This window comes from Puntigrus tetrazona, chromosome 23 (genome assembly GCF_018831695.1).
Source record: "Puntigrus tetrazona isolate hp1 chromosome 23, ASM1883169v1, whole genome shotgun sequence".
Lineage (NCBI taxonomy): Eukaryota > Metazoa > Chordata > Actinopteri > Cypriniformes > Cyprinidae > Puntigrus > Puntigrus tetrazona.
The window spans coordinates 13,752,150-13,778,674 of NC_056721.1; the positions used below are offsets into that span (position 1 = coordinate 13,752,150).

The following is a 26,525-nucleotide window of genomic DNA, read 5'->3' on the forward strand; positions in this document are numbered from 1 at the left end:
CGCTCTCGCTTACCGGATGTTGAATGTGAATAATCAGCGCAAAGTCACTGTAACAGTTCTCCCTCTCTAATGCAGTATTCAAACCGTGCTTCATTAGTTTATCGAGGCGGTTTATTAGGATACTTATGGTAATGACCTCCTACTGTATTTATTACGTCGTCGCTAATGTTAAATTCAAACATTAAAGATTTGATGTAGTGCATTGGGAAATTTGTACACACGTAGCCTTTCTGCAAAATGTATTTACAAATATCACATTTAAATAGTTTCCTTGGTTATCTTGAGACATGTTTCGCGTTATTAAAACGTTATCCTAGTCATTATTTATAGATTTCACTTATGTATGTTTAAAACCGTATTCCTCATTTGCATATGTATGAGGTCAGTAAAACTGATTGGATAAATACAGCAAGCAGTCTGTTTTTAATAGCTGCTTTTCTAACTCAAGTCGTCTAAAACAGCAAAACAACTGTGTGGGCTATTGTACAATGCACGTGAATATTAAGTAAGTAAGCCCTGAGGCATTTTGTGATTGTATGTTGGAGCAGGGTTTTAAATTTAGCTAGGGTTAGAAGTGAACAGGCCTTTTAGTCGTCGTCGTCTAAAAGACATTGACCCACGCTGTTTCGTTTCCAGAAGTTGGACGTATGATTTGCATTTCATTCTGAGTTCGTGTCAGATTGGCATATATCAGATCTAGAGATTCCCTGGTTTGATGCATTGACACAAAGAGCTGAAACACGTATCAGTTATTGTGAGAGTTTGCACAGGTGGCCGTGAGTAAATAACATACAGCATGGGAACAACACTCAGTGTTGCTTTAAGCTTGCGCTATCTACTGCATGCACAGTTAACACAATATGTTTCAGGATTCGGTGCTAGCACCAGCAGCTTTCGTTTGTCAGAGTAATAGTCTGTGATCCTTTGGCCTTTACTGTGCCTTTACATCATCTGTTATATAAATAGTTCTGCTGCCAACAATTACCATTGACTATTATTAGCATCATTAGATTATCATTACTGATGTCCTTCTCATCTCATTAGAGGACCGGTTAACCCAAACATGTAAACTGTCATCCTTTACTCTTCAAGACTTGTGTGACTGTTTCTTCAGTCGAGCGCAGAAAGAGATGTTATCATTGCATCTTTTTCCATACAATAAAAGTGAATGTTGACTGAGACCATCACCTCTTTTTGTGCATGCTCCACTGAAGAAAAAAGATAGTAGAGGTTCAGTAGAACATGATTAATTGTGTACACGTCCCTTTAACTGGTATGAAAACTGATCCCTCTTTGCAATACATAACAGAGGATGACCTGTCTAACATGCAAAAGTGCAGGGACCTATACTGTGCATTTTGCAGATTTACAGTTATCTGTGCTGTACAAACAGGAAACTGAAATATTATTTTAATATAGGATTTACATGTATTACGCATACCAATGTTTTATTGTTCTCAAGAGGTTTTGCATAAAGGAGGCTAACAAAGTTATGTAGCTCATCGTTCATGCATATTTAACACATCGCTGTAAAGAACATTTACGCTGCTTATAGTTCTAGGAAGGCCAAAAGAGATTTAGTTTTATTAACTTTATGTAATGTGGAATAATTTTTGCTTATGTCACTTATCCCACCTGCTGCTATTTATTTGTTTTAAATTGGCATTATTATTATTATTATTCCTTGCTCTCTAAATCATGAAGCATGTTTTGTGCGCATGCGAGTAAGCATGTGCAGGAAAGAGGAAAAAGGAAGAGATTGCTCATTGCGTGGTTGTTTTTGTGGGGGTCATGAAAATATGGGGTCATGAATAATTTGGTCACCTGTTGTCAGAATTTCCACTTTAAGTTCTTTCTTTCTTTCTTTATGAAGCACGTCTAAAAACAACGATGAGTTGGCCAAATTGCTATTATTAAAGTTGCTTTAAGCACATCAAAATGTCAAATTAATTAACAAAACAAATTGGCAAACAATGCTGTACAACGCTTAAGTTTGTGATTCACTATTTACATCCATACTAACTAAAGTGTGGCGTCAGATGTCTTTAATGTTTCTGAATACAGTAAAGACAGTAACAAATAACCTACCTTGTCTTATGGCATAAATGTATCTTGAGACATGAAATGCGTTCCACCAAGTACATATCACTGTTGCTTCCAAAATAAATGAACACTAGAGGCACACAAATTTACAGAGTTTCAATGAATAAAGTGCAATTTCGCAGTTACTTAAAGAATATCATGTTAGGACTTCAAAACAATGTTAATTTGCTGGGATATTTGAAAACCGATGCTTTTGAACATTATCATTATACATATCCAGCGGGCGGGCGGTTTGTTTAGTACTTTAGTACGAAGATGTACTTAAGAGGCAACACCGGTTCGAATCCTGTGTAACTGTGGTTTGACGAAACAGTTCAAATCTGTGTAAGAGGAAGTTGAAATGGCAATTTCAAAATTGGATTTGGTGTAGGGAAAATGATCAACATGATAAAGCGTTAACTATTAGCAACAGTCAATAGATATTTCAATTCTGAACCGCAGTAATACACACCTATATCAATGTAATAAAAATGTGCCGGGGTTCACATTCTGAACCTGTGTTTAAGTGCCACTTAAGTGCGGCAAAACATGCAGTAGGGCACATAAAATGGTGTTGCACAAAAAGTGCACAGAAGTACATATTTTTATGTGATCGGGTTGAAAAAACAGTTTTTTGTTTTCGTATACAGTATTTTAAAATGTCATTTATTTATGTGATGCAATACTGATTTTCAAATCATGGATAGCTTAATGATTCTCATTTTATAAATGAACCCTTAAAATCAAGCCAGCAGACTCACAGCATGACTCTAAACTTACAAGGAATTATTTCACATCAGATCAAGTGAAGCATAGATTATACAGATTAATTTTTCCAGAATCGTGATATAGTTTATGGAGACAATATGTTAGAAGTATATAGATGGTGTGCATTTCATTGTTCATGTCATAAATCATCACTTTTTTAATATTTCTCCTAGATTGTCCTTTTAGGACGCAAAGCCAGATCTTGATCTCATTCCAGGAGTCTATTTCTATTGGATGGGTTGTTATCAGCTGTCGTGAATTTGAATATGATCGTTGACATTAGATTTTGTTTCACGTGTCCTTGGGCTGTCTAACCTAGGTCGAGTTCAAAAATGGCAACATATTTCTCCCTCAGTAACGGGAGAGAGAGTCTGCTGCTGTCTAGCTTTGAATGTACCATTCTGGTTATGTGAATTGATTTGACCTTACATGTATGTGCTTGGGGACTTGGAGTTAATCAATTAACGCACACTTTCAGATTTGCAGGCATAATGTCCCATAGTATATATATATATATATATATATATATATATATATATATATACCCACACATTAGTGTGATTTATTTAAATTTTTGTTTGCATGATATATGTGTGTATATATAAATACATGTGTATATTTTAGAAACACATGCTATTATTTATTTAGAATATAAATTATATAAATGTACATGTAAATACATGTAAATGTTTTCTAAATATATAAACTAATATACTGATTATATATTTTAGTTTATTTATATACCGTTTATTATATTTATTTACATGTTTTGTCACACTTTAATGTTTTAGATCATGAAACAAATTTAAATATTAATCAGAGATTACCAAGTAACAAGATACACAAGTAAACGCAACATGCAGTTTTTAAATGGGAAAACAAAATGCAAACCCTCATGGCCCTGTGCGAAAAACTGCTTACCCCCTAAACCTAATAACTGGTTGGGCCACCCTTAGCTGGAGCAACTCCATCAAGCATTTTGCGATAACTTGCAACGAGTCTGTTACAGCACTGTGGAGGAATTTTGGCCCACTCATCTTTGCAGAATTGTTGTAATTCACACTGGAGGGTTTTTGAGCATGATCCGCCTTTTTAAGGTCACACCACAGATCAATAGGATTCAGGTCGGGACTTTCACTAGTTCTTTGGATGTTGATGTTGGATCTCTTGTGACCTCTAGGATGAGTCATTGCTGCACTCTTGGGATAATTTTGTGACCGGCCACTCCTGGGAAGGTTCACCACTGTTCCATGTTTGTTCGTCATTTGTGGATGATGGTTCGCTGGAGTCCCAAAGCTTTAGAAATGGCTTTATAACTTTTTCCAGACTGATAGATCTCAATTGCTTTCTTTCTCATTTAGGTCTTTTGATGAGAAATCGAGAAAATATGTGTGTGTGTGTGTGTGTGTCTCTCTCTCTCTCTCTCTCTCTCTCTCTCTCTCTCTCTCTCTCTCTCTCTATATATATATATATATATATATATATATATATATATATATATATATATATATATATAATTATTCAGTGTCATATGACCCAGTAGAAATTCAAAAAACAATTAGTATCAGTTGTAGGTCGCATTCCAGAGTTATATAAAATAATTAAATAAAATGAAGCCAATGAACAGATGAAGTAAAATGAGACAAAGTACACAACTGTTTGTGTTTGAACTGACTCGCCATGTCACCGCTAGACTGGCATGTGGCAGCATAATCAGCTTTTCTAAAAATATCAGTAACGGTACCAAAATCCAGCCACAGGAACCTGTCTGCCCCCATTATAGACGCGAGAGGGTCTTTGAAGCTGAGTTGGGGGTACTATGTATATCACTTTTTTGTCACCGAGCCTGCAGCTTTAAATAGCCAACTGTGTTGAACTTGAGACATTATGTAAGAGGGAAGAGACAGCTCACTGTGTGCACATGGGCCTGTGTTTCCCTGTCAGAACACTGCTGCAGCACTTTCCGCCTGATATCGCTCTCCCTCTCTCCCTCTCTCTCCCTCTCTCTCTCTCTCTCTCTCTCTCTCTCTCTGGCCCTCACTGTACAACCCTTTTGTGCCCCCGAGTTATCATAAGCAAGAGAGTCTCTGGTGTCACTCGGCAGTATGTGCCAATATGAATGTGACAACAGAGGATTATATGGCCATTCCTGTTTCACATGCTTTGAATCTTATTTGCATGATCCCTTTATTACTAATAAAATGGTTATATTATTTTTAAAATACTTTCAGCGCCTGTTGTGTTCGTTCATCTTGTTAGATTCTTTTTTTTTTTTTGTCCAGTCCATTGCTATTTATATCAGGCTGCAAGCTGGACAATGACTGTTAATTATTAAACCAGGGGAGAAAGGCATGCATTTATTTTATCGAAGAGGAAGCTAAAAGACGAGAAACACTCTTCCTTTGCATTCATTGATCTGACCATTATAACACTAATGGCCTCAGATTACATTTATTGTGTCCTTATGAGATTTTATAAGGTTTAAAAGGAAGTTACAGGCCAGTATTACTTCCATGTTGAAGCATTAAGGAGAACCGATGAGACCTAAAGTTGAAGCCTACAATTTTTTGACCTTACAATACTTTGTGCCCCAGTTTAAGATATGGAGATGACCAGAAGTGAGGCATTTTTGTATATTAATTCCTGGAAAAACTTTTTTTTTAGCCTTTTTTTTTTTATATTTGGTCTCTTTATCCAACCAATAGCAGATGGTGACAAAAACTGTCAATATTATTTTTTGCAATTATGAATTGACATACACAGGGTTTATGGTTCAAACTCCTAATATTCTGGACTCATAATATTGTGTCCAGCTCCCTTCTGGGGGAATCCGGGTGTTTTCCCTGCGATCAGATCTGTCCTAATTCCCTCTGTCCCTTGGTGACTCATGCCAAAGTTTGTCTGTAATTAGAAACAAGCCTGTGCAGGACAATTTATTCACATGTATGCTCTGTCTCTTTTAAAATCAATTACTTCATTACTTGGCAAGCATTTTTCACTTATGCAACTTACAGTAGCAGAGCATGCTGTTGGCATAAGCTGGCAAGTGCACGTTAAAAGTGCTTAAGCGCAGACATATGTTATCTCTGTTTATCAGTAACGATATTTGAGAAGAAACAAAATAAGATGTTAAAATTAAGCAATCAATTGGTAAATGTTTAAGCACAATGCTTTGTAAATTTTGTAAGATGAATGGATAAAATGAAATAAAAGTGGACAATAGGTGAGATAATAGTGCAAACAATAGGTGAACCTCTTACCATTTTAAAGTATTTTTATATGTAGTTTTTCTAAGGAACTGATGTTTTTATTCAAAAGGGGCATATTCAAATGGTCAGAATGCCAATATAGATAGTTTTCATGTTACAAGATCTAAATAAATATTGTTATTTGAGCTATTTTTCATCAAAGGATCTTGCAGGAAAATAAGACCAAAGTTAGCATTATTTGATGCCATAAAGCAATACAAATATGAAAATATCTATTTATGCTTTAATACCCAAGCTGCTTTTAATATAATCTTGAAGTGTACAACTGATATTATTTATTTTGCTGCGTTCATTGGTGAGTACAGTGCTGTTTTTTTCCAAAAGCTGCCACTCTCAGTTTAAACCTAATGGTAGCACAGATAAAGATAAGGGGTGTAAGAGTGCGTCAGGCAGCATGGCAACGCTGCGTCACGTTCAGAGAGAGAGAGAGAGCAAGAGAGGAGTGGGGGGGGGTTAGGAGGGATGGACAGTTGCTCAAAAGCTGATTGTACTGGCTGGCTTTCCTATCAGGGCAGCTCACACACATCCAAATCCCAGATTAAACACCCCCACCTCTCTTTCCAACCAGCAGCACTCCTACAAGTCCCTGCCCCCTCTCTTCCTCCTTGTGTAACTGTACTGAGCGTGGATTACCAAACTCTGAAGCAAAGCAGGGGCTCTGACAGGCTCCGAACAGAATGGTGAGGTAGGAACACGAGGCATTAGTTGCTGTTATCATTTTGTATCTGGACTATGGCTTTTTCACAGCCCAGTTCACACGCAATAGTGCTGCGCATTTCTTTCGGTGCCGCTGCTTGTGCAGGAGTGTGTGCGCACTTTGCAGGATGGTTTGTGGTTTGTTGCGGCTGTGTGCGTTGTGCTGGAGGAAAGCTCCTGGAGAGCTTCTGGGAGCTCAGCGAGGCTTAGAAGTGACCTGGAGCTGTTTGTTCCTGGGTGCAGATCCTTGCCTGAATGTCTGCATCTGTACAGACCTGTTTGAGTAATGCTCTCCATCACAAGAGAAACACATCCAGTTGCTGGTTTTTTTTTTTTGTTTGTTTTTTTTGCTACATGCACTCTTTAATTTTTTAGCGTAAAATTGGGAAGTTACTGTTATCTGTTCCTATAGTTTCAGAGAACATTTTTTGTGAAGTTTTAGGAACTGAAAAGATAAGGTTAAGGGGTCAGACTAAGCCCACTATCATTGTTTTATGAAAATACATAACAGCTTAGCTGGGATTAGTGTCACCTGCTGTTTTACAGAATGCAAAATGAAGATTTCATATATAGTATGTATTATCTGATGACCCCTAAATCCCACAATTATCTACTAAGATATTTACCAAACATGGACATTTTGGATTTGTTTTACTCTTTGATGTGCCATATATATATATATATATATATATATATATATATATATATATATATATATATATATATATATATATATATATATATATCTAATAAATTATTGAAGTCACAGTTAAATATTCTAAAGCAGAATATTCTGGTCTTTTGCTTTAATGTTGCAGAAATGATGTAGGGGCCATTTATTATCAGCTAATGTATGATGACATGTTTATCTTTACAGCACAGATTGCTTTTAATACTGTATCTTTCTTTCAGTTCATCATGACATATAGGGCATGTTTATGATAAAGACCATTTTATAGGTATATTAAAATAACAATTTTTGAAAAAGTCAGTCAGTTGAAGTTTTCCTGAAACTGTATTAAAAATGTATTAATACGGGCAATAAATGTCATAAGGTATTTGTAGTGAAAAGTACTAAACTGGTATACTTAACTTCTGCTAAATTTGAACAGCTAATCTCATGCTTAATGCACTTTATTTGTAGAAGTAGTGCTAAAGTCCAACTAAAGATATGCTGAAGTATATTTAAATGTGTATGCTTCAGCTAAACTTGCATGTAAAGACATGTTATATTATTAATATTAAGATATTAATTCATATTGAATCCTAATCAATGCTTACACTAAAACACTTTTATTAATATTAAAAATGTGCGTTGGGCACAAGTACTCCAAATAAGGTTAAATCTCAAGTCTCGAGCAGTATGTCAGTAAATATTAGTATGAATAAATGTTTTACTTTTTTACTAGGCACATCGTTGTATTAATTTCATTTTTTCATCTTAAACGACTAAAAGAGTCTCATTTCTGAAAACAAGAATAAACGTTTATAGACACTGCACATTGTCATACACACAAACACACACACATACACACACAAAATGACAAAAAACATAACTGGTAATATTTTAACGTGAACATCCATATCTTGTCTTGATTCTTAAACCCATAGTTCATTAAGTGTTTTACAATAGAATTATTTGCTTTTTCTTATTAAATTGTGTTAAATATTAATATATAATATTATTTTCAACTGCATGTTGTATGGTAATAAAGCGTTTTTACATTCTTTTCTTTTACAATTGGTTTTGTGTACAAATTTGTTTCTAGGATATATGCTTGGACCCGCTTTTTTGAAAGTCATTGTCAGGAGGAAAAGCGCTGACAGATATGTCAATGAATTATTAATCCACATACATTTTAATATTTTTGCTTGAGTGGCAAGTTTTACAAAGATAGGGAGGTTAGTGACTATGCATAATGATAGACCTTCTGACAAACAGAATCATAAGCAGTGAGTCACGACGAGGAGAAAAGAGATCTCTTCTGAGCAGCTCACAGGTAGCCTCCGCGATAACATACAACGGCAAGGGTGCTACAACACTTCCTCCGCAGTGAGGAAAGACGGACGGAGAATAATGAGTTAAGAGTTTATACTCACAGTATGAGGGTAAGACGCAGTACTCACATCTGTTCATTAAGACCTCTTTTAAATACAAGTTAATCTTTACAAACCTTTTGAGGCATTCTGTAGAGCATTTCGACTTATGCACCCGGATTCAGTTGAATTTGTTACTTTGTCATGCAGGTATAGGTTTTATTTTTGGCCCAAATTATTATATGGATTATATCTCAAGTGCTTTTGTCTTGCACACTTGAGGATTTTTTTTTTTTCTATGATGTACAATTGTACCTTTTTGTTGTACCTTTCTGCTGATTTCAGCATCACCAAGGTATCTAGAGAAAATTCATTTACATTAAATTTCAATGAGAGCAAGATTCTACTTTACTATAGAATCTGCATACTGTAATAGAATTTACAATATAGACCTATATATTATTTTGTTGTTTTATTCAACACTTATTCATTAATTAAAGGCAGATTATCTGACAAATTATGTGTCTGCTATCATTTAGAAGTTAAGTTAGTAAGATTGTTAAAAAAAGAAATTGATACTTTTGATCAAGGACACATTAAATATGAAAATTGATAAATTAACAAAATATAGAATCACATGTAAATGCTGTTTTTTTTTTTTTTTTACATTTTGATAAAAAGGTCAATCCACACAACTGTTTTAAACATTGATAATAATAAGAAATGTTTCTTGCACACCAGATCTGCATATTATAGTGATTTTTTTGAAGAATTGTGTGACACTGAAGATTGGAATTAAAAAATCAGTTTTGCTATCACAGGAATAAATTACATTTTAAAATAGAGAGAAGTTTTCTATTATAATAATATTTCACAATATTACTCTTTTTGCTATATTTTAATCACGTAAATTCAGCCTTTGTGAGCAGAAGTGGCCTCTTGAAAATCTTGCTGACCCTAAACCTTTGAACCTTAATGTCTATATAATAGCAATCACAAACTGTGGTCAGGATTTGCACAGTTCTGTCAAGATGAAAGTAAGTGACCCGCGCGCAGTCACTTAAAGTGAGATTAAGATATGGGGCCCCTAGCAGGCCGCCACGCTTAGAAACAGCTCACCGATAAAATTACTCCTGACCCCTGGACGGCCATTCATAAAGCCTTCTCACGTGAGGGAGCCGGTGTATGAACAGACGGGCTGCAGGCAGCCAGACAGCTGGGGCCCAACACTAGCCCAGATTACACATGACCTCCCGTCCCCTTACACCCCCCCATCAACCCCGAAGGATTAGGAAATAACTTTTCAAACACAGCAATTGTCACTGATTAGAACTGGCATTCGCCATGAAATTGGACACAAATATACATATGGATAAGCTTGCTTGATTACATCACGAAGCGGGTTGGTTTAAAGCAGAGGAGCTGAAGAGTTTGAAGAGCAACGGGAGAAAGAAATGTGTGTGTGTGTGTGTATATTAGTGCTGTCAAGAGTAGTTTTTTTTTGCATAATTTATTTGGGCTGCATATATATTATGTATATATAAATACATACACATGAATATATATATATATATATATATATATATATATATATATATATATATATATATATATATATATATATATATATATATATATATATATTTTTTTTTACAAATATGTATATTATGTTTATATATTAAATATATTTAATTCTATAAATATACATAATAAATATACACAGTATATTATGCAAACATAAAACATTATTTTTTATGCAGTTAAGCATGATAAATTGTTTGACAGCATTAATATATATATATGCATGCATAGCATTTAGAAATTCACATGTATTCAACAAAAATAACTCAAGCCAGTTTACATTAAAATATTTATTGTGAACTTATGTTCAGTTATTCTTTTTAATAGTGTAACGTTTAAGTATTTTTTTATTTTTAGATCATCAGTCCTCAAAGCTCATTAAATATTGGCCACAGAAACAAGGATTTTACCTTAAAAATCACCTAGCAGATTACTCAATAAAAACTTAAAAATCATCTTATCAACAGGTCATGTTTCAGGCCATCTTAATTTGATGTAACAATGTGGTTATATCTAAGTGTTTGAGTGGTTTTACGAGAACTGTTTGCATTCTTTTTATGAGATACTTTCCTATCTTGATATCTTTGCTGAGCGTGTCATTTTGCTTTAATTTCAGGTGGTTTCATCCCAACATCACTGGGATCGAGGCAGAACACCTGCTCCTGACACGGGGCGTCCATGGCAGCTTTCTAGCGAGACCCAGCAAGAGCAACCCTGGAGATTTCACTCTGTCTGTCAGGTGGGCACGTTTACTGTCCACCTCTGCCCTGCTACGCTTCTGTTCAATTATGTGTTTTTTCCACAGGACTCTTATGTCGTTTGTGAAGTTGAGCATGAACTGCAAATCTCTCCTGTTAAATGTTTATCTCTGTGTTATTGATTTCTTAGAAGTGTACTTGCTAGTCTAGCTGACTGTTTCCATGCTCGGTAAAGCATTAAAATGCTTGTTTGTGTCATGGATTTCTATGTCAAATGCATGTCGGTTTCTTGCAGTGAAAGCTCAAAACGGTTACTTTATAAAATACAGACACGATAGAGACTATTCATTAATAGGACACTGCGATACACTGCATTCTGTCAGAGCATATTGTATCTTTATTGGTTGCTATCAGTATTAGATGCTTGAACTTAGATGGCAATAATAGACAGCACTTTCCCTCCAATTTTCTAGAATGTCCGGGCTTTTAAGTTGCCCCCTAGGCTTGTGTTTAAAGATTACAGTGTCAGGTCTGTGAGCCATTGCAGCTGCTTGTCTGATGAGTGATTGGAGAGTCGATGGACAGGGAGAGAGAGAGAGAGAGAGAAAAACTGGCTTTTATAATAGCTTTAAGATGTGGAGGCAGTGGAGCCCCAGACCTGCTGTTTGTGGTTATGGTGGTAAGATCTCTCACTGTATCTAATGTTCTCCAGAACTCAGGCCACGTGGCTCAGCTCCATCACAAGCCTGGCCGCCTGTAGACTGATATATCTGGCCAGCTGTGAAGCGATGAGGTCAGCTCGTTCTGATTGTCAGATGCATGGTATTTAAACAAGGTAATAGCGAAGGCTGTTGATTAGTGTTTTGTTGGACACATGTTAGGCAAGTTACTGGAATGTATACATATTTAGCTCTGTTCCAAATTGTAGTGAGCTCTCCTGCTGCCTAGTGCCTTCTCCAGGAGCTGCTTTTGTAATTGCTGTATTTTGAAGCATTATGAGGGAACAATATGCAATGGACTGCATAGGTTGCAACTCTGTGTGGCATACAAATAATGCTCCACAACTCTCTTTTCGTTTTATTAGAATTTGAGCAGACTTTGAACTATTTTTATTTATATTAACCAGTATTAAATGCACTCCGCCACCATTGTTTTGTTTTTCCTGACTGTTTCAGCACATTCCAGAATTGCCAACAACTTTTTTTTGACAGTGAAATGGTATTATATTTGAAATTCCAGATTTTTGCATTTCTAATATTGTTTATGGGGTCCACAATTATTTTTCTAAAGAGATAATTTCACAAATTATCAAAAAAGTTGATTTTTTTTTTTACTTTTTACCACTCAATTTGGAAAATTAAAAATGATCAAGAACAGCTAAGATGGACTGACCTATTAAATGGCACATATAAATACTTTATTATGGTTAGTCAGCTGCAGACATTATATTCGACTGTTGTCTAAATAACCAGTTCGGTATGTTCGGATGTTTTAATTTTCTCTGTCACATAATCTTTTCAACTAAAAATTAATATTCATGCCAGAGTCCAAAATGTATTTATTTTTAAAATGACATGCAGATGCCGCTATAAATATCACGACTTACAGTATGTAGACTAATACAAAATGCATAACAAATAAATACATAACATAATTTCATAGCAAGTGTGTTTGGAATATATTGAGCAAGTTTGTAGATAAAGAAGCATAAAATTGACCTAATGCATCAGCAGCCATGCAGATATCAGCTTAAAGCAAAACAAACCGTCTCGCTGCCATTCTGTCTCTCAGGCCTAATGTAGGCAGATAATACCGTAATTGCAAAGTTATGCGAAAAAGTCTTCTCTTAAAATGCATTATTAGATAAAGGGAGGAGTCATATGGCCAAATGGACACCTAGGGACTCCATCGCATTATCTTCCCCTCCTCCATGCTTCTGTTTCTCTTATCTGTCTCGCACCATTTTTCCTGGGTGGAAACTATTGCTCAGCGTCTGCTCTATTGTTAACCGTTAAGTAGCAGACAGAACGCTGGGAGCCGAGTCACTGCGCTGCAGTGTAACATATGATGTGTCAGGGCCAGGTGAAATGTGTCAGGCGACGTTTCCTGTCCGGCTGTTATGGCTATCAGGAACAGACTAAAGGAAGTGACCCGTTGAAATTGTTTTCACATTCACAATGTATAATTTGACGCACTACTTTGGGTTAAACTTTCACTGTGACTGTTATTCTAGTAATGATCAATCCAGACCCAGTGTGAAGAGAATGTGAAGTGAAAATTAAGTGAAAGTCTATGGAATTGTTCCGCATTGTATTGTGTAACCTGTAGAAGATTGTTTTGAAACTATATGTCTTTTTCACAATCCACTGATGGTAAATGCACGCTTGAAGTTGTAAGGTAAACAGAATTGGTAATGCAGTTCGTTTTTGTCTAATTTTGTCTCCATCTCTTCATGAGAAATATAAACATTTGAAGAATCGCATGATTTTGTTCCTCATTTTACATTTACATTTAGTTATTTAGCGGACACTTTTATGCAAAATTGACTTACAAATGAGGACGACGGAAGCAATCAAAATCAACAAAAGAGCAAAGCATGTGCATGTTTTTTTATTATATAATAAATAAAAAGAAAACTACTAGAATAGAAAAAGAACAGAGTACGTTATTCTTAGAAGCCTGAAAAGCTGGTGTTAATTTTTTTTAAAAAACTAAAAAACAAGCAATTAGTAAACTGATAGTGCAAAAGTGGTTTTGAATGTAGAATTAGAATAGAGAGTGCTAGAGTTGAGGGTCAAATACAGATGGCAGAAATGTGTTTGATTCTCAAAAAAGTTGATTCGTAGAGATGGCTAAGGCTGCTTGGATTGAGTTGAGTTGATACATTCCTCCATGAGCCAGCATTTAATTAATTTAAAAGTCTGTGAAAATGATAAAGCAACGTTAACTTGCAGAATGCAAGCTTCTAGAGGGCACTTAAGTCTGGAGTAATGAATTTTGGTAAAGGGGTGCAGAGCTGGAAGAGAAGTGGTCAAAGAACTGAGCCCCGAGGCACCCCATTAGTTAGAATTTGCAGCTTGGACAACTCATCTCTTCAAGACCTTGAAGGACCTGTCTAAGAGGTGAGACTCAAACCACTGGACTGTGGTTCCTGAAATGACAGGAGGATCTGGTCGTTAACCATGTCAAAAGCAGCAGACAGATCCAGCAAGATTTTGAAGGTATTTTGGGAACCTAATGTAAAAAAATAGTCCACATACAAACTGTTCCACTACATGAAGTTTTGAAAAAATATCAATTCTGGTGGTGAATTTCCAGGTAAAAAGTTGTTATAATTCAGTTGTTATAATATGATATAGTTGTGATATATAAATATAAATAAAGTGTTACTTGCATAAGCAAGATTCTTATCATCACATTTAAAAATAAATTTGAACATTGTGTTATATTGCAGTTACTAATAAAGTTCCTGGCATGTAAATGACTCATTTCATTTACTCACCCGAGTCAATTATACTTTCATTTGGCAACTGGCAAGTATTATTTTTGGGCACTGTGTTAAAGAAAGGACATGTAATTTGGTAGAAAAATAGCTGAAGAAGAAAGAAGAAAAATCATCATAGATACATTGATGTTTTCTTTCATAAGCATCTGTTGCTCAAGTGACAGTGATTTTTACAATGACAGACCCGCACCTTTAAGCGTGGACATGTAGAGGAGCTCAGTAGCTGTATTGTGTTTCTCTCTCGTTTCTGCAGAGGCTGGCTTTAGCAGGAAAATCAATGATGAACTCATGCTCGAAGATAAAATTAGTCAGCAGGCGTCCTTGAATCTGGCTGTGGCCAGAGCGCAGTCATTCTACTCTGACTCTGAACATGTTACAGCCTCACGCAAATGACTGAATCACGTTCACACATTCCGAACATTTACATTTGAGTCGCTATCAGGTGCTATAGGCCTATTTTAAAACAGTCAATAAAAATACCAAAAGAGCAGCAAGTTGGCAGTTACACTGAATATATTGCAATTTATGCACCTGTTTTATTCAGTACCAAATAAGAAAGTTCATTGTATTTCCTGTTTTGCATATTTGATATCTGTCAAATTCAGAAAGTGCATTATTGTTTATGTTTGCATGTATTTTAAGGGACGTATTTTATGTTTTCTAATTATAAAGTTATTTTAGATGTATTATCATTATTATGAAAAACAATAGAAGTGTACGGTATGACTTCATTCTGATGTTGAGTGTGTGTGTGTGTGTGTGTGTGTGTGATTGCATTAGTAGCCCAACCGGACCCAGAGCACAGAGCCTCTCATCTGCTGCAGTCAGCAGCCATTAGCCCCTCACTGCTGAGACCGAGCTGCTCTGCCTCCTCTGTTACCTCCATAATGCAATTACACAGTGGAGAGTGCAATTTCATGAGCCAGGCCAGTGATGGATAGAGCGATGAATTCCTAGAGAAAGCCGGAGAAATTAAATGGGAGAGGAATCATGGTCTCGTATTAGATCGGTTGCTGGTTTTTCGCTTGATTTTGTTTTTTCTGCAGTTTATGTGTGTGTGTTTTTGAGGCGGATTGCTGTAGGTATGATCTGCTCACGAAGTGTTAAGTTGTGGTTTGTGCCTGAGCACAGCTGATTATATCTATGCAGGTGTTCCTTTCTGCTTTTTCCATAAGCTGCCATTTTAAGGCAGCAGTGCAGTTTTTGACTGTTTTGATGACAGTATACTTGAACTCTACTGAGAGTAATTTTCCATTAAGTGCGTTTTGTTTATAATTTTAGTTGCTCCAAAACACTTTGTCCCTAGCATAACTTTTTTTCCCTCCCCAAATCTCTAAGGTCATTTGTCTAAGCAGATAAGAGTCTTCAATCTCAGTGTCTTAGCATTATTCTCAAATATAAATTGAGCATTAGTTTCATTTTTCTGTCTTTTGTTGTCTGATTAAGTTCAGATTAAGTTGTTGTTTTTTTTAACTTAACTAATGAGTAAATTTTTATTTTATTTCTTAATAAGAGTGTTTGCAGATACCCATTAACACAAAACCATAACTGCGTTCCTGTTAACTTGTATTACTACTGCATTTTTCATTTAAAAGGAACTGAATATGATGCTCGCTACAAAGGATCATGGGATTATTTGTGGTTAATAATTTAAACCTTTTGACAAACGCACAAAAGTTAAAAGATAGGGCGATAGGCTGCACAGTATACACCAGAAAAAAATGCTCACAAATGATTTTTCTTAACAATTGCACATCGTTTTTTAAGTAATAAAATAAATAAATAAAAGATTTGCAATAACAACTGCATATTTTACAGCTAAAATGTAATTTTATGATGGCTATAAAATTCTAAAAGCTCCTTGTGGTAACTGTGTCAGCTGGTTGTAATTGATGCTATTATTAGTTACTCTATTTTGATGAAACCATATTTATGTCTGCTAATATCTACCATGTAAGATATTTCCAGCATTTACCCTGGTTTAAAGTATGACTGCTTTATGCCAGCCTCCTAACTGTTATCTGTCTTTTCCATTTTTTCCATCCTGTCTGTCATCCCCTCATGTCCTCCCTCCCTACATTTTCCCTGTTGTGTCCCATCTGTTTGTTCTGGGCAGGAGGAACGATGAGGTCACCCATATTAAAATCCAGAACTCGGGGGACTATTATGACCTGTACGGTGGGGAGAAGTTTGCCACGCTGGCTGAATTGGTCCAGTACTACACAGAGCAGCACGACCTCCTGCGGGAACGCAACGGAGACGTTATTGAGCTGAAATACCCCCTCAACTGCAAAGACCCCACGTCTGAGAGGTACGGCAGCTTCCAGATCCACTCAGAGCGCGACAGCGGCATCAGCGCGGACAAAAGAAATCCTGCCCCCTAGTGTTCAAACCCTGCAGAGGGCTGATCACTAGAAAGGAGGAGTAGCTGTAGTTTGTTTGTCAGAACTAGACTTATCGTGCTTATCTTGATTTCATGACCAACAGTTTGTTTTAGCGCTGTGGAACAGGTCCTTTCTTGATTCTGTTTGCGTTTGATGTTTACGCGTTAGAGGTCCGGTCTCATTTTAGTGAACTTTGTAACTTCCTTCACCTAAACATGTTTGGGTTCGGTGTTTATACGGCGTCTATATTATGCAACATCCTCTAGGTTGTAAGAATCAGTGTTACATACGTTAAAACATTTACATTTACAGGTTATATGTGGTTCGTTTTTGTGGTTTTTCCCGTTTATGTGCGAGTGCCTCCCACACATATCCTCATTTCATGACAGCTCACAGCGTCTTTACGTTTGCAAGATCTCTGCGAACACCCCTGCTCATTTTCCGACCACAAACTATAGTTTACACTATAGTTTCTATAGTGAAAGTTGGAAATGTGCATTTCAAGTAACGATGTGCACATTTTTTTGGGTGATGATTAAAAGTGGGCATTTTTGTGTGTGGGAAGAGCCATTATTAATCACTTACATTACAGTAAAAAGACTTGCATGTTAAACATTGCAGGAAACATATGTGTTTAAATGCAGAAGTGATCAATTATTATTTATTCCAGAGGGAATTTATTGAGGATTTCATGTGTCGCTGAAGACAGAAAATTATAGACTGGCCATTAAATGAAAGAATAATGTTAATGTTTGTATTTCTGTGCATCATTGTTGTCTTTTTCTTTGTTCTCAGGTGGTACCATGGACATCTCTCGGGGAGAGATGCTGAAAAGCTTCTTACAGAGAAAGGTAAATCCGGCAGCTTCCTGGTGAGAGAAAGCCAGAGTAAGCCAGGAGACTTTGTGCTTTCTGTCCTCACTAATGAAGAAAAGCATGAAAACGTCGACCGCAAGACTAAAGTTACCCATGTCATGATCCGCTATCAGGTAAATATGGAATAAAACTTCAGCATTTTCTCAAGAAAAGAAAGCTTAGCCTTTTTAAAGAGACATTTCTTATCTGATCTGTTTCACCAGGATGGAAAATATGATGTAGGAGGAGGGGAGAGGTTTGACACTTTGGCAGATTTAGTGGAGCATTATAAGAAAAACCCCATGGTTGAGAAGAGTGGAATTGTTGTACACCTTAAACAGGTGAGTAAATCAAGCCTGAAAGGAATATGTTCTTTCCACACAAACAAGTACATCAAATAAAACACACTGCTGTTCAAATGAATACTTTTACTCATTAAGCATGAATTAATTACTAATTCAGGAAGATGTATTGTGTTATAATGTTATGAAAAAAATCGTATTTATTTTATAGATTTTTTTTTTTAGCATATCAGCTTATTAGAATGTTCTTATAGATCATGTGACCGGAGTAATGGCTAAAAATTCTGCTTTACCGTTATAGAAATGAATTGCATTTGAAAATATATTAAAATAGAAAAAATAAATAAATAAATTGTAATATTCCACTACATAATATAAAATAAATGTGGCTTTGGTGAGCGTAAGAGAATTAAAAAAAAATAATTAAACAGTGTAAATATATATTGCATTGTTTTTGAAACATTTCTTTATAAATATTTTGTTAAATGTTTAGCTTAAAGTGTTTGTGCTTTAATCCTTTTAATTAAATGCCAGTGTTTTATTCCTCATAATTACATAATTATTTTGACATTTTCTTGTTTTTATCTCTCAAGCCATTCAATGCCACAAGGATAAATGCAGCAAACATCGAAAACAGGGTACGAGAATTAAATAAAGTAGCTGACAACTCAGAGAAACCCAAGCAAGGCTTCTGGGAAGAATTTGAGGTATTTCTGTCCACATTTATACTTCTACTCATACGTTCTGTTCATCATGGGATGTGATGATTCAGTCCAGGTTTTGTTTGAAAGAATAGACAGCATATTTTCCGCTGCAGCACGCTCATTAAACCTCAAAGGAGTGTGCGACATGACAGTTGTTTATAAAAAGACTCTGCTCGCTGACCTCTTAAACTGCAGTTCCTGTTGGGCGGTAACTGTCCAGATAAATGGGACATTCCTGCAGGGGGTGCTGACTTAACATAACATCTCATTACACAGCAAAGATAGAATGGATACTTTCTAGGGTACCATGTTTCATCCTTACTTACTTTATCTTGTCCCTTGCGGTTCTGTAGGTTTTACAGCAGCAAGAATGTAAACTGCTTTACCCCAGGAAAGAGGGGCAGAGACCAGAAAACAAAAACAAGAACAGATATAAGAACATTCTACCATGTGAGTCTTTTTCAGGTTTAATGATGAACATATATGATTCATAGTTTAATGCGAGGGCAGCAGCTGATCTCCAGAGCTCTTGTTCCTGCTTTGATCATCATTTTCTCTGTTGCAGTTGACACCACTCGAGTGCAGATCAAGGAGGCGGATCCTGACGTGCCAGGCTCCGATTACATCAACGCTAACTATATCCGAGTAATCCCCTCTCTTCGCTCATAATACTTACATGTCAATCTAAATGTCAAGCTTTTGCTGGGTTACTGGGACTGTGATCAAAAATTGTACACACTGCATGTTCTTTATAATCCTGAGTGTTGTCTTTATCGGTTTTTCGTTTAGAGCATGAATGAAGAAGGTCGTCATATGGATGAAGGTAAAGTGTTCATCGCCACTCAGGGTTGCCTTCAGAACACCGTCCTAGACTTTTGGAAAATGGTGTACCAGGAAAACACTCATGTTATTGTGATGACGACCAAGGAGATGGAGAGAGGCCGGGTGAGGTCCAGCCCTGGATGAAATTATGCTTTTTTTTTTTTTTTAAATATGTCACAATTCACAATTCTCTCTTTGAAATGATCAAAAATGTAAAAGAAAAAGTACAATTTTGCTCTTTTAATTTAACAATTTATCAGTTTACTTAACATTTTAGTTCATTTGTATTCATTAAAAACAGATGAAAAATAAATGGGATTAAAAATATGAAAACATTCTTAATGCTTAATTTAAGAAACACACCATTTTAAAAGTATCTTAAAACCATATTTAGACTTAAAACATCGTTATATAACTAAATGTACATCGCAGGTGATTTTTTTGGAACTAAAAACGTACATTTTATCTATAGAATAAGTGTGTGCGGTACTGGCCGGACTTAAACTCAACAAAGGAGTTTGGGAAGGTGTGTGTGAAGAACATCGAGGAACACACAGCTCAGGACTACATACGACGAGAGCTCGAAGTCACGCGTCTAGACAGGGTAAGATCACTCTGATGACGGTTGAGATGATGGTACTGGAGGGCAGGCATGACCTTTGACCTTTTTGTTTACAGTAGCATCTTGAAAAGAACCTTCTACATCACTTTAGTTAGGTTAGGTTACTTTATTCGTAGCCAGAGGTCAATTTTGTCTTGCCGTAAAATGACCACCATCCGTAACAAAATTCAAAACACATTAAAAAACATAACACAAAAAATATGAGACTTAATATAAATGCTCCAAAAACTCCCCCCATCCTACAGCCTATTTAGCACAGTTAAAACAGCAGGAACAAAGCTGTTTTAATATAGCTTTGTTTTGCACTTTGAGATTAAAAAATTCCAGCGGGAAGAAGCTGAAACTCACTGTGCAAAGCTTGGGAGTCATCAATTAAAATGGAAGTAGCCTTTTGTTGCAAATTCGTTGCAAAGTGATGTGTTACGTTGCATTTTTGTGCAAATCCAATTTAGGTGCAGTCTTTATTCTTAATTTTGTTTGTATCTGTACTGAAGAGAGAGCCTCCCAGGTGTATCTGGCACTATCAGTACCTGAGCTGGCCTGATCACGGTGTTCCCAATGAACCTGGAGGAGTCTTGAGTTTCCTGGAGCAAGTCAACAGAACCCAGAGTGCCATTCCAGAGAGTGGACCGATAGTGGTTCACTGCAGGTATAGCACAGCTCACACTGTGTGTGTGTGTGTGTGTGTGTGTGTGTGTGTGTGTGTGTGTGTGTGTGAGAGTATGAGTGCTATACTGATAAAGAACAGTTGATTATATCAGATGTCTACATAGTTATTTAAAAATATAACATTTCCCCCTATAATCTACATTTCCATTTGTTATTTTCATTCTAGTGCAGGGATTGGAAGAACAGGCACAATTATTGTGATTGACATCCTTATCGACATCATAAACAGACAAGGTAACTGTTTTATTCAAATTGATCTCTATTATGAATGTTATGCCTTGATGATAAAGAAATAACACAACGACTTTTTAAGGGTTGGATTGTGACATCGACATCCCGAAGACCATCCAGAGAGTGCGCCAGCAGCGATCCGGTATGGTTCAGACCGAGGCCCAGTACAAGTTCATCTACATGGCTGTTCAGCAATACATAGACACTGCTCAGAAGAGACTGGAAGAGGAGCAGGTGCTTACACACTTCATTTCACCTGATAATGATGTGAAGAATTCACTGAAATCATCTACCAAGGCTTCTTTTGGATTCTGCTCTTATCTTTTTTTTGTTTAGTTTTGAAGTTAAGTTAGTTATTTGAACAGTTTGCTGAAATATGACAATTTTGTAACTTTGAATAATTTAGCATTCTCCAGTACTATTTGATAGATACTATATATATATATATATATATATATATATATATATATATATATATATATATATATATATATATATATATACATATACACATACTACCATTCAAGAAGCATTTATTTAAAGATAAATACAGTAAATATTAGAAATATTGGTACAGTTTAAAATAACTGTTTTATATGTGAATATATTCAGTGCCTTCAGAAATCATTCCAATATGCTGATTTGGTTCACAACTTATTATTTCTTATTATTATAAATGCTGAAATTGATTGCTGACTAATATTTTTGTGGAAACTGTTCACATTTTCTTTTTGTTTAATAGAAGGTTAAATACTAAGGAATTGAAATATTTGACATCCATTGTTTCTATCAATTAAAATGAGTCTGTTTTATGTTCCTTGTTTTTTTTTTGTTTTGTTTTTTTTTTTGCAGAGGAATAAAACAAAGGAGAGAGAGTACTCTAACATCAAGTACCCGCAGATGTCAAATGCCAGAGCCAAGCCAAACATGAGCTCGTCTCGCTCTTCATCTGTGTAAGTGCTGATTTCCTGTGTTGCATGCAAACACACACTTTGAAAAATGGCCCACACAGTGTTCTTACTGGAATCCATTTAATGAGCTTCTTCAGGTGAACTCTGCTATCTCCTACACTTCCTCAATTCTAAAGATATTTATTGCTAAGTGAATCATTTTCCATTAAAAGGGTTCTGACGCTGCCGTGAGTCAGTTGTTCTATAGCAATCAACACGATATGCAACTTCACACACTACATCAAGTCATAAAATATGTTCGTAACTGTGTCACTTTCGATTTTGTAGCATCCCTGTAATCGAATAGTATTTTCGTTCCTGTTTATTTCAGTAACATGCTTCTATGCAACTCTTTCACAGAATGAATGATGACTCCGGTGTTTATGAGAATTTGAACATCAAAAATCCAAAGGGCTCCACCAGCAGCAATACACGGAGATAAGCCATGTGGGCTGCTGTCTCAGGGACTCTGGGAGTATGTTTTTCCACCCTCGCTCTCACAGTGTTACACATTGCTGCATGCTTATGTGCGCACACACACGCACACACACACACACCTGCATCAAGGCTGCTGGAGACAGAAACAGAATGAGTAGGAGAAAGACAGTAAGGAGCAGATGCGGGTTAGAGTTGTGTCTTTGTTGCAGCCCACCATCAGAAAAGTATAATCTTACAGAACACAGTTTGCCAAATGGCCTTGAAAAGCATACTTCAAAAAATATGCACATGCTTTCTAAATGCATACTTTATAAACACATAAATGCATAAAATACAATCTATATAATAATATAGTAAAATAATAACAAATTATAATAATAGTAATTTCTTGTTTTTCCTCTTATTTTTGGAGTTATTGCTGCTGAGAATTCAGAATTTTTAAATATATCTTTAAATAAAAATCTGTTATTTTAAATTGCAATTTTTCACATTATTACTGTTTTTAAAAAGTAAATTAATAAATACAGCCATTACTTTTTTATGACTGATGACTTATTAGGTACTTATTTTATAGATTTTTACTTTGGTCTTCCATATTCACAGGATTAAGAATTATGCATAATATTAATTTTCTATGGCTTTGTTTACAATGGCAGCAAAAATCCAAATGTGGACTGAATAGGAAAAACCTATCAAAGTCATATCCATACATTTTTTATCTTTTATTTTATTTTTTAAAAAATGCTATCTGTCAGACCACAGTTGAAATATGTATTTTTGTCTTGCAAAATTTGGCAGATTTTACTCTAGATATAGGGGAAATGAATCATGCATCAGTAAAATGTAAATTTGTCCTCCTCTTTCCATACTGACAGCTTGGCACTCAGCTTTTGTAAAAGAAAGTCATTTTACATCCTGCTGACGCCTACATCATTGCCATAGCAACCAGTGTACAGTAGATACACCAGATAGCGACTCCACTGCCTGAACTACTGCATCAGATTTGACCATTTGCGTTTAAAGAATGCGTCTCTAAATGTTCCTTATCCTTTCCTTTGCAGTTCCAGCAGAGGTGCTGTGTAGAAGCACCTGATCGTGGAGCGACACTGGATTACAGCACTGGGGGTAGAGGGAGGGCACTAGCAGCGTTTACGTTGAGGTGAAGCCGCCCAGTCGCTCGGCTAGAGATTCCACCGAAATCTCCAACAGCTCCTCTCTTCATTTCCTGACTGACTACATCTAAGAAACTCACACTCCAAGTGCCTCAACAGCAGCCGAAATTGTTCCCGCAAAGGACGCGTGGCTTGGTGCTTTCTCTCCCCTCTTCTAGTCTAACAAGCCTCTCTACACTGCACTAAGCTACATGATGGTTTGTACATGTGTGAAATATATATGAAATATGAATATTTACACTCAGTGACGTAACTTTGGATGAAGCTACGCTCTTTCCATGCTGTCTACGGCTGTTTCCAGACCTTGCTTTGTCTGCTGGATGTCGTCTACTGTAACCAAAGACCTTTGATATGTATCTCACAAGCAGCGGTTATTTGCGCTCTGCTGAGTGATGCTCGTGTGGCATGGTGACATAAGAAGAAGAAAAGTGCACCGTCCTGCCTCAAGGATCCCCTCTTTTCTTTTCAGAGCACATGCGAGGTGATTGGTCAAAGCTCGACCAGTAATTTGGATACTTTATGTAAGTAGGTGTTTCAAATGGGCTGATTTGGTACAGTGTGGTAGAATCTATACAGTATGTGCCAATTAGCAGCCTGTGCATCGTATTCTTAAAAGCTTCTGCTCTGATGCTTTTTTTATTGAGCATTACCTCCAGGCAAATGAACCGTTGGAGGAAGTCAAGTGCTACTGTCAATCAAAGGCTTATCAACCAATCAGGCTGCCTCTTCATCAGCGGGTTCCTCCCTCTATGCTTAGGCTTTATTGTTCTGATAACATCAGGTGAGCCTTTATTAGGTAGGGTTTTGTTTGTTACTAGTCGTTTTGTTTGCAACTATGATTCCTTTAGAGCAATTTTATCTTGTGATATTTGTGAATGTGATTATGAAATTTAGGCCTGGCATTTTTTGATTTAATGCATTTTTGACTATATTATTCCACATTTTCCTCCTAAGAGACACATTAAGCTCTTTTATCACATATAAACAGGGTATGTGTGTATTGCGGTGTTACGAATAGCCCCATAAATCTCTTTACGTCAATAGCGGGTTGCGATTGCACGCAGGAGGCCAAACGTAAATTAAAAAACGTGGTGTTACTAAACATCCACAATGGAGGCGGTACGTCAGGATGTCGAGCGAGCTGTTGACGTGAATGCCGTTTCGGTGGAGACTTTAGCTAAAAAGGAGGCAGGCCAGATGGCCCACAGCTAAGATTAAAGAAATAGATTTGTGTAGGGCGAAAAAAGTAATTTGAAACATGGCCGTAATCCACACATAGCTATTATTAGGTGAGGTCAGCAGTGATGTCATAAGATGTTATACACTACCAGGTCAGTAAGGGTTTGGGGTCAGTAAGATTTTTTTGTGTGTTTGTTTGTTTAAGAAATGAATACTTTTATTCAGCAGGGTTGCATTAATTTATCAAGAGGGGTAAAAATTTTGTTTTTTTTATGCTGTTATGCTCATGTTTTCAACAAAAAAATTAACAGCGTAATTTTTTTTTTAATGTCAGATGATGATTAAAAAGTATCTTGAGCAGCCTTGATTGATTTCTGAAGGGTCATGTGATACTGAAGACTGAAGTAAGGGCTGCTTTGCCATTACAGGAATTAATTAATTTAATTAATTAAAATATATTAAAACAAAAAACCTAATATGTCAATGCTATTTTCACAATGTTTTGGTTTGGCTATATTTTTAGAAGTATTCAAGCTTGGAGAAAAAGCGTAAAAAAATCTTACCGACGAAAAACTTAAAAGTAGTGTACATCTTGGTCTAGATAAAGCAGGGCATAATGTATGTCATTAGTTATCGTCTGACTATGAATGTGGTGTTTATTTTGACCACATGAGGATGTGATGTCACAATCTGAAGGGCTACTGTACACGTTCAGAACGAGGCCTGGGTTTTGCTTTTTTTGCACTTGAATGGATGAAATGTTTGGGTTTTATACTAGAGAACCAGTTTGTCAGGCCGTCCAGGAAGTAAAAGCAATGTCACTGCATATGATAATCATTGTCCTTGGAATGACTGACTGACTGATAAAATGAATTTGTGGTCATGTGACAGCAATGTACTACTAGCATCTGAACGCTGTTTGTCTGCTGTTTAAATTTGTTTTATTTTTACCTCTGTGAAAATATAATGGCATATTAAGACTTGAAATTCAATTTGAACTGCTGCAAGGTATAGTGTCTATGGCTGAATGTCTTTTGTTTGGAGGTATATATAATGGATATTTTTTTGTTGATTTGCCATCAGTGTGGTGTTTTGCGTTATAGATCAGTCATTTATTTTCGTTTTATTCGGTCAGTTATCGATTTTGTTGTAAATTGTACATTTCATTTTTCCGTTTATACAGTGATGGAAATATTCACAGCCGTTTAGCATATTATTTTAGGACGATGTTAACATTTATTATTATTTCTTCTACTATTATACAAAACATCAACAGTTATGAAGCTATCTGCTTGTGTTATCACATTTTTGAAGTCTTCTGTTTAAATTTACTTGAATACTCTGTTGGTGGGTTTTTTTTAATCTCAGTTGGTGATCAGTAGGTTTGGTCTGAATTGTGTCGTGCTGATTGTCCTTGTGTGATAAAGACTGTGTTCCCTCTTGCACTGGTTCAGCCTAAAATGCCTTTTGCCCTGAAAGATACATCTGATGTAAAGACTTGCATCTCAATAACAATACAGGACTAGTTCTTGCATAATAAAGCATACACTGGGAACTTTCAA

At 36.1% G+C, this 26,525-nt stretch overlaps 1 protein-coding gene across 3 annotated transcripts in view; it reads left to right on the top strand.

Annotated features, from left to right (window-relative positions):
- ptpn11b (protein tyrosine phosphatase non-receptor type 11b) overlaps positions 1-26,525 on the top strand; it is a 26,929-nt gene extending 404 nt beyond the window's left edge. The window contains exons 1-16 of one of the 3 annotated variants that reach the window (XM_043224632.1): positions 6,567-6,799; positions 11,050-11,172; positions 16,753-16,947; positions 17,816-18,008; positions 18,099-18,215; positions 18,770-18,883; positions 19,234-19,330; positions 19,446-19,525; positions 19,670-19,825; positions 20,175-20,306; positions 20,819-20,973; positions 21,160-21,227; positions 21,307-21,458; positions 22,077-22,177; positions 22,535-22,649; positions 23,674-26,525. In XM_043224632.1, coding sequence (XP_043080567.1) covers positions 6,582-6,799; positions 11,050-11,172; positions 16,753-16,947; positions 17,816-18,008; positions 18,099-18,215; positions 18,770-18,883; positions 19,234-19,330; positions 19,446-19,525; positions 19,670-19,825; positions 20,175-20,306; positions 20,819-20,973; positions 21,160-21,227; positions 21,307-21,458; positions 22,077-22,177; positions 22,535-22,616 — 1,983 coding nt within the window. In that variant the 5' untranslated portion in view covers positions 6,567-6,581 and the 3' untranslated portion in view covers positions 22,617-22,649; positions 23,674-26,525. Of the gene's footprint in view, positions 1-6,566; positions 6,805-11,049; positions 11,173-16,752; positions 16,948-17,815; positions 18,009-18,098; positions 18,216-18,769; positions 18,884-19,233; positions 19,331-19,445; positions 19,526-19,669; positions 19,826-20,174; positions 20,307-20,818; positions 20,974-21,159; positions 21,228-21,306; positions 21,459-22,076; positions 22,178-22,534; positions 22,650-23,673 lie in introns of those variants that run through there. The other 2 variants (XM_043224634.1, XM_043224633.1) reach the window with 2 other exon arrangements.